General features: G+C 37.4%; 1 protein-coding gene across 1 annotated transcript in view; it reads right to left on the bottom strand.

The window, feature by feature from the left end:
- Positions 1-1,869: 1,869 nt before the first annotated feature.
- Positions 1,870-16,570, bottom strand: part of ATP7A (ATPase copper transporting alpha) — a 136,894-nt gene continuing 122,193 nt past the window's right edge. The window contains exons 18-23 of the mRNA XM_047764912.1: positions 10,259-10,405; positions 8,891-9,033; positions 6,453-6,656; positions 5,828-5,945; positions 4,299-4,401; positions 1,870-3,927 (exon numbers count right to left, since the gene is read on the bottom strand). Coding sequence (XP_047620868.1) covers positions 3,651-3,927; positions 4,299-4,401; positions 5,828-5,945; positions 6,453-6,656; positions 8,891-9,033; positions 10,259-10,405 — 992 coding nt within the window. The 3' untranslated portion in view covers positions 1,870-3,650. The remainder of the gene's footprint in view (positions 3,928-4,298; positions 4,402-5,827; positions 5,946-6,452; positions 6,657-8,890; positions 9,034-10,258; positions 10,406-16,570) is intronic.

The raw sequence follows: 16,570 nt of genomic DNA, 5'->3' as shown, positions 1-16,570 counted from the left end.
CTATATTTTTATATTTTGTAAAATAATATTTTCTAAATATAGAAAAGAAACAAAAAAATCTAAAAGGAGTGATTCCAGGAATATTTTTATTCTTATTAAAATAACCAGTAACCAGATGCCTCACCCAAAGAAAATAACAAAATAGAGTAAAATAAATAGTAAGAAAAATAATTTTAAAGCAAAATTCACAAGTAATGGAAAAAAAATTTCTAAGAACATACATTCTTGATTTTTAAGCTGTGTACACTTAAATTTTTGGAAACATCTTGTTTACAATGCTATTTTAAGCATTCTGAACAAGGAATACATCCAATAAAATAATACTTTCGCAGTTAAAGCACAATATAAAATTATTTGTTCACAAGGCATCAAATCTAACACTCTAAAATGTTGATACTAAACTAGGAAAAATAACATTTCTATGTTCACAACTGACAACCATACTTCTTCAGACAACAACACTAAAGAGCTGTATTTTAATCTTTGAAATTTAAAAGGCATCTTTGGATATTTAAGATAAAAGGTACCCTTTAGCTGAGTCTGAACCAGCACTGGATAGCAAAACATCCTTGTTCTCTTCAGACTGAGGGTATGGTTGCTGAGTGACAAAAGAACAACAAATAAAGAACTTCAAATATTCTATTATCAAATTCAAATATAAATCCATTTTCCTTCTATATGGTAATATGTGCATATATTTATGATATGAATACATATAGACACATACATACACATTTAGAAAATTTGTTCTCACTAGTAACTACTTAAAGGTAGTTACTAACTGAAAGCAGTTCTTGAGCTCCTCCATATGTCACCTCTCTCTCGTGAATACAACTGCTCTATGAAGCTAATGGGAGTTCAGAATTACAAGAGACTTGTGGTAGAGAAATCAAAGATGGCTGCACATATTTTAAGCAGAATTCCTTCTAAACAGCATCTTTTCTGTTCTGGTAGTAAGGGCTGAAATTATATCCTTGGCTTTTCCCAGATTTTACAGGCTGCTCTTTTCATTGCCCTGTGACATGTAGGTCCCTTGGCATGTGGGGCAACTCTAACACACACATAGTAATAAAAGGAGTAACTGGCTGTGTTCAAATGCTTCAGAGAGACAGGAAGAGTGAGAGTGAGGGGGAGGGGGAGAGATAGGAAGGGAGGGAGAGAAAAAGGTGCTTCTTTTTTCCAAAGTTTCTATTATACATTTGTCATATTAGCTATTTCTTCTTGAAGAAATAAGCTGTGGTGTATGATGGGCAACTGGAATTAAAATAAAAAACTAATATTAAAATTCAAATTGAAAGCACTGGTCTAAAAACCAGCCTAGATATACAAAGTCATTCATATTTCATTAAAATAGGTTTGCTTTTCTAGATTAATAGCACCTTCAGCAAGTTTCAGTTCTCTCTTTTAGACAGTTGAGATAAAAACGAGATCTTTTCCAAATCTGAAAAGTCAGCATGGAATTATGTTGTAAACGTTTTTTTAGTGTATGTGAAAGGAAAAGAGAAGAGTTCCCATCGTGGATCAGTGGTAACAAACCCGACTTGTACCCATTAGGACCTGGGTTCGAGTCCTAGCTTCACTCAGTGGGTTAAGGATCCATCATTGCTAGCCTGAAAACTTTTTTTTTTTTTGTCTTTTTGCTATTTCTTGGGCCGCTCCCGCAGCATATGGAGGTTCCCAGGCTAGGGGTCGAATCAGAGCTGTAGCCACCGGCCTACGCCAGAGCCACAGCAACGCGGGATCCAAGCCGAGTCTGCAACCTACACCACAGCTCATGGCAACGCCGGATCGTTAACCCACTGAGCAAGGGCAGGGACCGAACCCGCACCCTCATGGTTCCTAGTCGGATTCGTTAACCACTGCGCCACGACGGGAACTCCCTGAAAACTTTTATATGCCGTACATACAGCCCTAAAAAGACACAAAAAGAAAAAAAGCAAAAGAGAAAAAGGAAGTAGGAGAGGAACCCATCTCCCACTACCACCTGATTTCAGACTCTGCTCTGTAAAAAACAATTTTTAGTATTTATTACTGACCTCATGGGGAAATAAGAACTAACATTTACTGAGTACAAATCCTATGTGCTAGGCATTGTGCTAGCAGCTTTACATATGGCAACAGGAACAATTATTTATGAGTTTTCTTCATTTCCATAATCTACTTCTGAAATCCATCTTGCAGTTAACAAGGAAATTTAAATAGTGATTCAAATACCAGATCTCTGACCAGTGTATTAACTCCCAAAAACTAACAGCAGAACTTTTAAATTTAGATGGCAATGAGAACAAGCCTATGAATTTGCCAACCATACTAAATAGTAAGTGCAAATGTTTTAAACTAGAGAAAAGCACAAAATTGGCTAAAAAGTATGGCAACATGCAGAAATTCTCATTTCTGTATTATATTTTTTTTGGACATGTCTATGGCATGTAGAAGTTCCTGGGCCAGGGATCAAACCTGCTCCATGGCAGCTACCCAAGCCACAGCAGTGACAATGCCAGATCCTTAACCTGCTGAGCCACCAGAGAACTGCTATATTACAATTTATTGTAATTTTTGGTAAAAGCAGCTTTGTGCAACAGCATTATTTTAAAGTAATTTTAAGATTATCTAAAACACTAAAAGAAAATCTATTAAATTATAAATATTAGTTAATGTCTTGCATTCGCTCCTTGAAAAAGGACAAATTTAGTGAATCCAGGTAATTTTATATAACCTGTATATGCTAAAGATGGTAGTGTCAATCTGTGAAAAAAATCAGTTGTAAAAGAGGCTCAAAATCTTAAGTTTCTGGACTGAGGCTGTTGGACAAAACTAAGAACAACACAGAGCTGAACTCAGCAGGAGTGAACTAAAAGCTTACAAAGAGCTAAGTAGTCATTGAAGAATCTGATGTATTTTTTACAATAATGGAAAGATGGGAAGCAGGGAAAACTCTTGGGCCTTTAAGGTTTTTTGACCTACAGGATAAAGAAACAAACAAGATACTGGAAAAGTTGTCAGTTATCTTTGTCAATAAGAATCCACCTACCCTTAGCTCACTTGAAAGAAGATAACAAAAGAAAACTCACTGGGACATCTAATAAAGCAACTGCAAAGACAAAGATGCAGGGAAAATAAGGGGCGGGGGGGAGGGAGAAAGCCTGTAATAAACAAGGCACATCTATTTTTAAACAGTTTCTACTATTTTTCCATCTTTCCTTCTAGATGCTTTATACAGTGCTTTGAAAGCCACTGCTCTCCAATCTGGCAGGGAGGAGAGCTCAAAAAATCTCAAGATTATGTACCCAAATCTTCAGATTTTTAGTTATCCTTTCTTTGAAATTTTTTTGGTCAAATAAAAAATTATCTATCACTTCAGCAGCAATTTGGCAATCTTCCATTGTAGGACTTGTAAACCGTATTGGTCTATGTTATCTGTTGCTAGTGAAAACAAAAGACTCTGGAAAATAATTTTCAATGAAGCTAGGTTCCAAGCTGATATCCTGAAAAAGATATTTTTGCCATTAGACAAATGCAACTCAAATAGATTCCCTAACATAAGAGCATGAGACCAACATAAAATCCTGCAATCTATTAAAAAGCTAATGTAACCATGAATGTTGTGTCAGTGCAGAACATCATCACCTAGCAGCACTCTCTGTGGCTTGTTACAATGCACTATCATCATCTTCCCTGCAGTCTCCCACCAGGAGTGAGTGCTTATCAGGCTCACTGGTACCAACACTGTTTATGGATCGTTTATCAGACAGTAGTGAGTTTATGGAGGCTCTGCTGTAATTAACAATCCTGTCCAGCAAACCCAGTTTAGGAGAATTTCTTGAGGTATCATCTATTCCAACATGAACACTTATTTCTGAAGGAGTTTTCTGTCCCATCTGGCTTCGGGCATGCAGTTCATAATTCTCATAAGTTGGTTTCCTGTAACTGGAAAGATGCAAAAGTATACTAGTTTGAAATAACCACATGTGAACTAGGCACTCATTACATTCAAAAATGAAAAGAGATTTTGCCTGGTATGAAATGCATAAAAGTGGTCTCTGCTAGAAAAGCAGCTTAAAAGGAGTTGCACAAGGTCATATGATCAGAAATCCTACTTCTCAGAGCCAGTGTACTAGTTATTACCCCATTCAGTGCTTATGGTTGCTAGGTACAGACTGCAAAAGATGATAATTACATAGCTTGACACTTATTATTAAAAACAGTTTATGTGTATTGATCAATACAAAAAAAAAACCTGGCAAGAATATGGATAAAAGGAATATAAAAGAGAAGTGTAAGCAAGCCTTCATACTTACAGTTTAAGGAAGAGAGAAGAAAGTACTACTGAAACAGATGAAGCAGCCATTGCAGCAGATCCCATCCAGGGCTGCAAAACCAAACCAATGGGCAAAAAAACTCCTAGGAAACAAGTCTGGATTAGTTAGAGCAGACAGACAGTACTAGATGGATTACCAATGTGTTCCTAATATATACATACAAATCATTTCCTTGTTTGAGATTTATTTAGCAATTTATCCTCCTGTAGGTAGATATTTATGCTGCTGTCAATTTTTCACTTAATGGAGTGTTGCTATGAACATTCTTGTACATGTCTCCCTATGAACGTGTTTGAGAACCTGTCCAAGGTACATACCTAGAGGTGAAACAGCTAGGTTATAACACATGTAGACCTTCAACTTCAGGTAGATAGGCCTCAGTTGTCCTCCAAAGTGGCTATACCAGATCATAATCCCTCCAATAGTGTATGAGAGTTCATGTTCTACAAACTCATCCACCCTTGGCTTGGACAGACATTTAAAAATTTGTTCATACGATGAGGATGAGACAGACTTACTGTAATTTTAATTTTTTATGTGCTTACCTGTATTTTTCTACTTTTTCTACAGTGATCATATATTACTTGTATAATTTTAAAAAATAACTTGCTCCATGAATCAATTTCTCTGGGCTCTGACTATTCTTTTACTCTTTGTCCTCTCAGCATCTGTGTGTCCCTGTTGGAGACACACAGATCCTCTTGATAAACAGCTTTGTAATTGTTCTCATGTCATTTCATGTCCTCCTTTGGTTTTCAAACCAGAGAGAACAAGAAGAAAGTGGTAACTTTTTCTTATGTAATTACTAATGCCTTCCAAGACCCTAAGTAACAGGGATGATCAGATGCTTATCAAACAATTCTAACCTGCTTTTTCTTGGTTAAATTCCTTTGTTCAATCTCTCTCTCTCTCATCTGGTTCCAAACAAACAAACAAACAAAAAAACAACTGCTGGCTATTAGAAGGCTAAGAAAATTCTCTATGCTATAATTACAACAATGTAACAAAACCAAAAGGGATACAGAGTAAAAAAAAGACCAGAAAGAAATGTACTAAAATATCAAAAGTAGTTGTGCTTGGGTGGTGGTATTAAAGGTAAATTTATTCTCTTCAGCAAAAAATAAGTGAAAAGGTATATAGTACATATGTGTGTATGAGTATATAGAGAAAGAGAAGAAGCAATGTTGCAAAATATTATTAACTGGTGAATTTAGGTGAAGGGTATACAGGTTTCTATTATATCATTTTTTCTTGTTTATGTAGGCTTGAAATTTTTGAAAATACATAGTTGGAGGAAAAATAAGGTAAAATAAAATAAACCTGCAGACTGCTTATATGTTCCAGGCCATAATGAACATGCTGAAAATTAAAATTATTGATTTTAATATTATATCTCACCATACCAGGGCTACATACAAAACTGACAAAACTAATAAGACAAAAACTTTCAATATGATAGGACTCTTATGACTTCAGAAAAAAAGCAATACAAGTCAACTATTACATACCAGCAGCTATGGGAATTCCAATCAGATTATAAATTAGAGCAAAGACAAAATTTATCCGAATCCTCTTGACTGTCTTCCTTGATAAGTCAATACTTGCTACTACGTCCAGAAGATCATTCTGAGAATAGAAATATTTGTGGTATTAGTGAGAGACTCTAACATAACTAGTAACTTGTATTTGATACCATGTATACTGAAGACAATGTGTACTTTAGGGTAATATGTGAATTAACTACAAATTTCAGATATTGCTAAAAATTGGACTCAATCTTGCAAGATGTTTTTCAGGAAATTTTTCTCAGGGTTCTGAAAACACTTCTAGGGTTGTATGCTGGTACAGGAACTAAATCCCATTAAAATAACCTCAGCAAGTATTTGTTGATGATAATCTTAAAAGTATATTCCTGAGTCTTACTCTTCACTTTAGAAGCTTGCTTTGCTGAATTGAAAAAGTTTGGAAGCAATAAGTAAGACTTTTCATATTATTACCATCTTGAATTCTCCTTGTCTCAATGACTGGGAGCATGGGAATTAGAAGGACAGAATAGCTGTGTTCAATATACGATACTATGCCTGACCATAAGAGCATTCTCACACTCCTCAAAGGTCAGGCTACAGGACTTACCCTTATCAAAACCACATCAGCTGCTTCAATGGCTACATCAGTGCCTGTGCCAATGGCAATTCCAACATTAGCCATTGCCAGAGCTGGGGAGTCATTGATTCCATCTCCTACCATTGCTACCCGTTTCCCCTCCTCTTGAAGTTGCTTCACCTTAGCAACTTTGTGGGAAGGTAGAACTTCAGCAAACACCTTAGTAATGCCAACCTGTTTTAGGGAAAATAAATTCCACTCATTTCAAGAAATACTACTGAGTACCTGAAATATAACTCAGCAATAATGAGCATATCATTTTCTACCCACCAGATGCCCAAATTTTAAAATACTAACATTCAGTGATAGCAAAGGATATGGGGAAATTAGCTCCCTTATACACTGCTGGTGGGTGTGTAAATTGGTACTGTCATTTTGGAGGGCATTTGGCAGTAGCTATCAAACTGCACACATCAATTGGTTCAGTAGTTCTACTTCTAGCTATATTGTTGCCATACTTGCAAATGCATAAAAAGATGTATGCCCAAGGATGTCTATTACTGCTTTATTTATAACAATGAAATTTTCAAAACCATATAAATGCTCATTATTAGAGTAGTAATTAAGTAAATTATAATATATCCATACCATGGAATTCAATGTAACAATGTAGAAAGAATGAAATAACTTTATATGTTCAAACTTGGACAAAAGTTCCAAGACATATATATTGTTATCTAAAAAAAAAGCAAATTTCGTTAGTTCCCTTCCTGGCTCAGTGGTGACCAACCCGACTAGTATACATGAGGATGTGGGTTCAATCCCTGGCCTCTCTCAGTGGGTTGAGGATCCATCATTGCAGTGAGGTGTGGAGTAGGTTGCAGATGTGGCTCAGATCTCGAGTTGCTATGACTGTGGTGTAGGCCAGCAGCTGTAGCTCTAATTTGACCCCTAGCCTGGGAACTTCCATATGCCACACCTGTGCCCCTAAAAGGCAAAAAAAAAAAAAAAAAAAAAGCAAACTGGAAGTTCCCTTGCAGCACAGCAGTTTAAGGATCCAGTGTCGCTGCAGCAGTGGTGCAGGTAGTAACTGTGGCTTGGGTTCAGTCCTCGGCCTGGGAACTTCCACATGCCACAGGAGCAGCCAAAAAAAAAAAAGAAAGAAAAGAAAAAGAAAAAAATGTAAGGCATTCTCGGGGCTCATCAGTAACGAACCCAACTAGTATCCATGAGGATGTGGGTTCAATCCCTAGCCTCAGTGGGTTAAGGATCCAGCATTGCTGTGAGCTGCTGTTTATGTTGCAGAAGTGGCTCAGGTCCTGTGTTGCTATGGCTGTGGTGTAGGCCTGCAGCTCAAACTCTGATTTGACTCCTAGCCTGGGAACTTCCATATGCCACGGATGTAGCTCTAAAAAGAAAAAAAAATGATCCAATTTATCTTGAAAATACCAGAATTGGGAGTTCCCATTGTAGTGAATCCAACTAGTATCCATGAGGATGCAGGTTTGATCCCTGGCCTCGCTCAGTGGATTGAGGATCCGGTGTTGCTGCAAGCTGCAGTGTAGGTCACAGATGCAACTTGGATCCCATGTTGCTGCTGCTGTGGCGTAGGCAGGCGGCTACAATGCCGATTCATCCCCAAGCCCAGGAATTTCCATATGCTGTGGATGCTGTGGATGTGGCCCTAAAAAGCAAAAAAAGTAAAGACAGAAAGAAGGAAGGGAGGGAAGGAAGGAGGAAAATACCAGAACTGTACATCCGTATATGAACATATATGCATATGAAAAATTGTAGGGTGTAGGGCTGGACAGGGAGCATGGGTAAAGAGTGACTTAGGCTTTTTACTTTATAGCCTTCTGTATTTTTTATACAAGACTGTATTTATATATTACTTGTGTTATTTAATAGAAGAGGGGATAAGGCATTCCAAAGTAGAAAAGACTAATGTGAAAAGTTTTAGAGATAAGGCAAATGTAGAGGTCAGTTGTAGAAAAATGCTATGTCAAAGTGGTGCCTTAAGAAGATGGCTCCATCAGTGGTATCCAGGATGGACTAGAGAGGGATGTCCATGGAGCTACTGCTGTATTTTAGGCATGAAAATATCAGAGCCTGGTTTAGGCTGGCAGCACTGGTGAAGACTATGGGTAACATTTCAAACTATGTACAGTCACACTCAAGCATCTAATGAAAGCAAATTGCTTTTTGCCTATAACAGTTACAGACAAAACTCTAGGCAGAAGTTCCCTGGTGGCTCAGTGGGTTAAGGATCTGACGTTTTCACTGCTCGGGTTGCTGCTGTGTCGAGGTTCAATCCCTGGCCCAGGAACTTCCAAATGCAATGGATGTGGCCAAAAAACAAAAAAACTATAGGTAATATGAACTTTTAGCACCTGAAGGCAAGAAAGAAAATGTACATAAAGAATTAGAAGTTACCACCTACTCCCATCCCAACTAAATAAACCCATTACCTGAGAAGCAATAGATCTAGCTGTTTTACTGTTGTCTCCAGTCATCAGAACTACTTCTAAGCCCATAGATTTCAGAATATGGACAGCCAATTCTGCTTCAGGCTTCACTGTATCAGCAATAGCTATCAAGCCACACAGTTCATCTAATATAGGAGCACCAGAGAACAGAATTTAGAATATGGTGAATGCAGAATAATGTTCTGATTTAACATTTCAGAAAGAAATTAATTTTGTTAAATAAAGTTTTTCAGGGCTTGGCTTAACTTAAAATAGACCACACAGATCTTATACCACAAACCCTCCATACTTGGTTATGAAAATTTCATAGAATGAGGTAGGGGTTACTAATGAAGGTAATGATAGGAAAATGAAAAGAGACTTTACTGGATACGGAAAGATTGATTTTCCTTCTTTAGAGAAGTATTGGCCAATAGCCCCAAACACTTTAGCTAACTGAAAGGCAAATGAAACTGAAAACTAACATTTTTTTTCAAGATGAAGGAGTGAATGGAAACTAAACTGGCAATTTATATTGGAGAAAAAAATTACTGCAAGTAGTTATTTTATTTTAAAAACAAAAGTAAATGGTATTTTCTGCTTCTTTCTGGGCCATATAGTAAGATACTGCCTTCATACTAGGCAAGGATTAAATCTCACAGCTAGAAACTTACCCTAAAGAAATAAGTTAACAAAAGAAAACACCTAAAACCTCAGAGATGTGGTATTATTTACAATAATAAAATACTAGGAATGGGTTAAATTTCCAACAGGAGAACGATTAAGTTAATTATAGCATATAAGTTTGATAAATTGGGCCACATTGAAATAAGACTGGAAAATATTTATTATTAAATAAAATAAGGCAAAATAAAACAGTATGTATACAAAGGATTTTACATTTTTATTCAAATTTATTGAGGAAAAATTTATACACAATAAAACACTCACTTAAAAATAGTTTATGTACTAATACTGTAAATCAGTGTGTGATGTGTATGTATATATATATATATATATATATATATATATATATCCAGAAATGGAATATATGCAATTAAAAGTGACACTGTGTTAGGATGATGAGATTATGAGCATTATTTTGCTTTGCTATAATCTTAATATTATGTTATTTTTAGGTTTAAAAAAATCCTTGATTAGCTTTTTAAAAATAGGCTACAGAGGAAAATAACAAACCTGGACAAATGCAAAGGAATTTTAAATTAGTTAACAATTATGTATTGCTAACATTTCTACTTTGCATTCAGACTGCCTCTGAATAACCTTCATAGTTCAGACAGCTCTCAAAAATGCACAGAAAACAATAACTGAGATCACATTGAGTCATAGTGTTCTTAAGGAAAACCTTACCATCAACCACCACTAATACAGCAGTCCGACCTTTTCTCTCATGTTCAGTCATGGAATCATCTACATCGTTATTAATGACAAGACCATTTCTAATCATCCACTCCCGGTTACCAATGAGAACTTTGTACTGCTGAGCATTAAGACCATCTGAAAAAAAGTACAGAAATAACACTTAGTGAGCTTGTTTAATATTTATAACAATGCTGCAAGGGACATTCTTCCTGTCTAAACTTGCACAGTCACTACTTGATTGTGGGGTTTTTTTTGGTAGAAATCAGCCTACAACAATGATTTCCAAATGTTCAAGAAACATACTCTGCTCTTCCATGCCTCTGGGTCTTTGCACATGTTGCTGCCTCCACCTGGAATGTCCTTACCTCTCCTCTCCAAATACAAAACTCCATCATATTCTTCTAGAGCCAGTTCAAATGTTACTTTCTTGGTGACGCTTTCCATCTGACCTTTCCCTATCATCTTTCCACAGCAATTGAATTAAATTCAAAATATTTATTGTGCATCAGTACAACCATGAGTAGTTGGATAAGAACACAGAATCACATTGATGTCTCATCTTAAATGTGTGACCACTAACTTTAAGTGGACCCTTAGTGCTGTCTGGCAATTCTACTACATTTCCCTAGTCCATTCATTCTCCATTCCTTCTAGAGGCTATTTTATACCTTCTCTTCTCTCATTCTCTTACCAGATGATGACTCTACTTCCTACTTCAGGAAGAAAAGAAAAGCAATCAGAAGAGAACTTCCACAAGCTCGCACTGCCACATCTACCCAACTACCTGGGCCTGTGTATCAACTGATCTAGCTTCCCTTCTGGTATTATAAATGGCCCCTAGTCCTATTTAAGCCCAACTTCTCCATTTGTGCACTAGATTCCCCCTCTTTTGTCTATTTGAGAACATCTCTCAACAATTCTCCCCTCTCTCTCATGCATAACCATATTTTATATTTCTGCTATACATAGTCCTATCTTTAAAAAAAGAAAATGAAACAACCCTCTCTTGATCTCATTTACCACTCTAGCTACTGACTCATTCCTCTGGTTCTGTTTATAGCAAAATTTTTTTTTTGTTGTTATTTCCCCAACACAATTTTTTTTCCACTGTACAGCATGGGAACCCAGTTATACATACATGTATACATACTTTTTTCTCCCATTATCATGCTCCATCTTAAGTATCTAGACATAGTTCTCAGTGCTACACAGCAGAATCTCATTGCTAATCCATTCCAAAAGCAATAGTTTGCATCCGCTAAGCAAAATTTCTTAAAAGTATTGTCTCTATTGGCTGCCTCTAATTCATATCCTCCCATTCTCTCACTCCACTCCAATAAAACCCACTCCAATAAAACTTTTGTCTCTGTTATTCCAAGGAATTGTTCATAGAGTACACCAGTGAACTTTAATAAATCCAATGGCTAACTCTTAATCCTCATATTACTTGTTATATTAGCAGCATTTAACACAGTTGATCCCTCCTTGAAATACTTTCTTCACTTGGCTGATCATCACATTCATATGAGTTACCTCCTCACTCACCACTTCTTCTCAGTCTTCTTTGCTCTTCCTTCCTCATATTCCTGACCTCCTAATTAGTAGTACTGCAGGACTTAATCCTTAAACCTCTCCCCCCACCCCATGTACTCTTACTCCTTGGTGATCTTATCCAGTCTCATGGCTTGAAATACCATCTACATGTCATTGCTATTCAACAGAACTTTCTGTGATGTTGGATATGTTCTACCTCGTCTCTGTTTAATACAGTCGCCACTAACAACATGAAGCTATTGAGCACTGAAATGTGGCTAGTATCATCAAAAGGTTGAATTTTAAAATGAATTAAATTTTAATTAATTAAAAAATTTTAACCTATTAACAGTGATTGTTTTTATTTGTTCTTATTTTTTAATTACTTAATGAATTTTATTACATTTATAGACGTACAACAATTTTCACAACCAAATTTTACAGAATTTCTATCCCAAACCCTCAGTTAATTAATTTAAATTTAAAATAGTCACATGTGGACTTCCTGTCTTGGCACAGCGGAAAGGAATCTGACCAGGAACCATGAGGTTATGGGTTCGATCCCTGGCCTCACTCAGTGGGTTAAAGATCTGGCGTTGCCATGAGCTGTGGTATAGGTCACAGACTCGGCTAAGATCCAGCATTGCTGTGGCTGTGGTGTCGGCCAGCGGCTGTAGCTCCAATTAGACCCCTAGCCTGGGAACCTCCATATACGGCAGGGGTGGCCCTAAAAAGCAAAAAAATAAAAATAAAAAAATAAAATAAAATAAAACAAAATAGTCACATGTAACCAGTAGCTACAATATTGGACAGTACAGATCATTAAGTGGATGACTCCCAAGTCTGTATCTCCAACCCAGTTTGATTCCTTTGAAGTTTAGGCCTGTGCAGCCAGCTGCCTACTGGATATTTCCATTTATACAACATCTCCACTTGAATATCTAACAGGCAATCAAACCTAACATGGCAAAAAGTGAACTCCTGATCAGTTTTACTCAATACTGCCCCTCTTGTGATCTTCCCCATCTTGTTTAAATGGTACCTCCATCCTTCTAGGCTGCTTAGGCCACAAAGTTTGGACTAATTCTTAACTCCTGTTTCTCTCATACCCCAATTCCAATCTGTGAGAAAATCCGACCACTTCTTATGAACTCTGTTGTTATTACCATATTGGTCCAAGCCACCATTATCTTTCACCTACAATATGACAAGACCCCATCAACTCATTTCCCTGCCTCTGCCCTTGTCCTAACCCCCTTGCAACAGTATATTTTTTTTACCAAAGCAGCTGGAGTAATACCTTTTAAATGTTAGGTTCTTTCACTCCTATACTCAAAACTCTCCAATGAAGGAGTTCCCACTGTGGAACAGTGGGTTAAGAATCCAATTGCAGCAGCTCAGGTCGCTGGAGAGGTGTGGGTTCAATCCCTGGCCCAGAACAGATGCAGCTCAGATTCAATCACTGGCAATGGGAACTCCATATGCTGCAGGTGGCAGCCATTAAAAAAAAAAAAACCAAACCAAAAAAACCCTCTCCAATGGCTTTCCATTTTAGGGTAAAACCCAAAGTCCTTTCAATGTCCTTACATGATTTAGTCCTATAGTACCTCTCTACCTCTCTGACCTCATCTCTTATCCTTTTCCTTCTCATTTATTCTCTTCTAGATACACTATTCTCCTAACTGTTCTTCAAACTAGTCAAGCACACTGCAACTCAAGGCTTTTGTACTTAACATTCCTCCTGTCTGGAAGGTTCTTGCAACAGATATTTACATAGCTTTCTCCCTTCCCCTCCTCAGGTTCTTGCTCAAACATCACCTTCTCAATGAGGCCTACCCTGATCAGCCCATATAAAACAGGACCTGCTACTCCCAACATTCCCTATTATCTCTTCCCTTCATTTTTCTTCATAGCACTAGTTTCAACAGACAGACTATATTTTCTTATTTATTCTCTCACTATCTTGTGTTCTTTCATCAGGAATATAAATTCCATGAGACAGGGAAGTTATCTATTCTGCCCATTACTGATTCTTTAGTGTTTTGAACAATGCTTAATAAAAGCTGTGATGTGAATGAAATTACTATGTATCAGTATGCTTGATACTAGGAGTTCAAAGACAAATAATAAAGATATCAGCTAAGTAGAAATCAGGCAGGTAAGGACCGCTATGACTAAAAGAAGAGCAAATATCTCTGCCTATATAGGTCAGTCAGTGAAGGTTTCAATGAAGAGAGATGTGAGCTGAGTCTTCAAAGATGAGAAAATAGTAAATGAAATTATCTATTAAGTGTGAAATGACATGATGTAAGGAGAAACTAAGGAATTCCATATGAGATGGAACACAAAGTACATGGGTTGCAGTGGAAAAAGACAAGATGAATCATTCCAGGAGACAGGAGACATAGTATGGGAAAAAGATCTTGAACAAAGTCCAGAAAGAATGGACTTTGTCCTGTAGGAGATGGAGAGCCTGTAAAGTCAGGATTCTTAATAAATTTCTGTGGAGAGGCTTTAGGATATATACAAACCGCAAACACAGAAATTTTCTGAGGGGCGGGCATAGCTTTTATCACATTCCTCCAAAGATCCATGACTCAAAAATAGGTTATAAACCACTGCAATAAAAGGTATTAGTAAAAAAAATGATATAATCAGACTTCCGCGTTAGCAAAATAAATCACCCCACAAATGGCTGGGGAGGTGGGTACACTTAGGTGTGTATATCATGTTTTTAGTCAGATGGACAGACCAACAATAAACAGCAACTTTAGCTGCAGACATGGATTTTAGAGAAGCAGTAGAAACATACAGGTGGTAGAATAAGCAATAAGCATGAGTGAGATTGTACAGAGAGAGTATGCAAAACGAGAAAAATACAAAGAACAAAACTCTGAAGACACCAACATTTAAAAGCAGGCACAAATGAACCTTTCCATAAAAAAGAAAAGAATAGACTTGTGATTGCCTGGGGGAGGGGGAAGGAGTGGGAGGGATTGGGAGTTTGGGGTTAAGGGATGCAAACTATTGCTTTTGGAATGGATTAGCAATGAGATCCTGCTGTGTAGCACTGAGAACTATGTCTAGATACTTATAATGCAGCACAACAATGGGAGAAAAAATTATGTATACATGTATGTGTAACTGGGTCCCCATGCTGTACAATGGGGAAAAAAAAGTGTTGGAAATAACAATAGAAAATAAAGTAAAAAAAAAAAAAGGCAACACTGCTCAAATGTCATATTGTAGAGAAAATCAACTGAAAACAAGCATGCAAAAGTATTTTGTAACTTTTCGACTATAAAATAAAGGGATTTTTATTACCACTATAAAATTTTTTTTAAATAAATAAATAAAAGGAGAAAAGAAGAATCAGTGGAAGATTAGAAGGAACAGTCACAGGAGTTTCTGTCGTGGCTCAGTGGTAATGAACCCAACTAGTATCCATGAAGTTGCAGTTTGATTCCTGTCCTTGCTCAGTGGGTTAAAGGATCCAGCGTTACTGTGAGCTGCAGTATAGGTTGCAGATACAGCTCGGATCTGGCATTGCTGAAGCTGTGGCAATAGGCCAGCAGCTCTGGCTCTGATTAGACCCCTAGCCTGGGAACTTCCATATGCCATGGGTGTGGCCCTAAAAAGACAAAAAAAAAAAAAAAAAAAAAAGAGGAAGGAAAGGAAGGAACAGCCATGTAGGTGAAAGGGGAATCTCGAGAAAGCAGAAGCATGGAATCAAGAGAGAAAAAAATTTTAGGAGAGAAGAAACAAATGGTCAACATTGTCAAATGCCTTAGTGAGGTCATACAGCAATGAAGGCTGAAAAGTGACCACTGATTAGGGGAATAAATGAGCTCATCAGTGGACTTAGAATAATTTCACTAGTATGGATGAGACAGAAGTCAGATTGTACAGTGAAGAAGTGAATTCAGCAAGCCTGGACTACTCTTTCTAGAAGCTTGGATATTAAGGAAAAGAAAGATAAGACAAAATCTAGATGCGAAAACAGTGATTTTGATGGAAGGAATTTTTTTTGTTTGTTTTTTTGTTTGTTTGTTTTGTTTTTTTGTCTTTTTGCTATTTCTTTGGGCCGCTCCCACGGCATATGGAGGTTCCCAGGCTAGGGGTCGAATCGGAGCTGGAGCCACGGGCCTACGCCAGAGCCACAGCAACGCGGGATCCAAGCCGCGTCTGCAACCTACACCACAGCTCACGGCAACACCGGATCCTTAACCCACTGAGCAAGGGCAGGGACCGAACCCGCAACCTCATGGTTCCTAGTCGGATTCGTTAACCACTGCGCCACGACGGGAACTCCTGATGGAAGAAATGTTTATATGTTTAGGAAAAGGAGCTACTACAGAGAGTTAGAAAATAAGGAAGCAAGGAGACATTACGGAGCATGAAGTTCCTGAGGAATCAAGAGAAGGTGGGATCTAGCGCAAAGATAAGGGGATTCATTAGGCAAGAAGAAGGATACTTCTTCCCCTGAAAAAGGGAAACATTCCAGGCAAAAAACCTGAAAGAACACATCAGAGAACCTTAAATTTCTGTGTGAAAAATAAGCCAGATAATGTGCTTAGGGAACTAGGGGAAAGGCCATAGGATACAAAAGGTTTGGAGCAGCTGTGGTGAGAAATAAAAGAAAGATAGCTGAACTAAGATGGAATATCAACTAAAGCTAGACTTCATCAACCTCTACTGTAATCAAGGAGCACAGTGGGAAAATGTTCTTGAGTAATTTGAGTGAAATAATTATAAGTCCTATGGTAA

Source organism: Phacochoerus africanus, chromosome X (genome assembly GCF_016906955.1).
Source record: "Phacochoerus africanus isolate WHEZ1 chromosome X, ROS_Pafr_v1, whole genome shotgun sequence".
Classification (NCBI taxonomy): Eukaryota; Metazoa; Chordata; class Mammalia; order Artiodactyla; family Suidae; genus Phacochoerus; species Phacochoerus africanus.
This window is presented reverse-complemented; position numbering and strand designations above follow the sequence as displayed.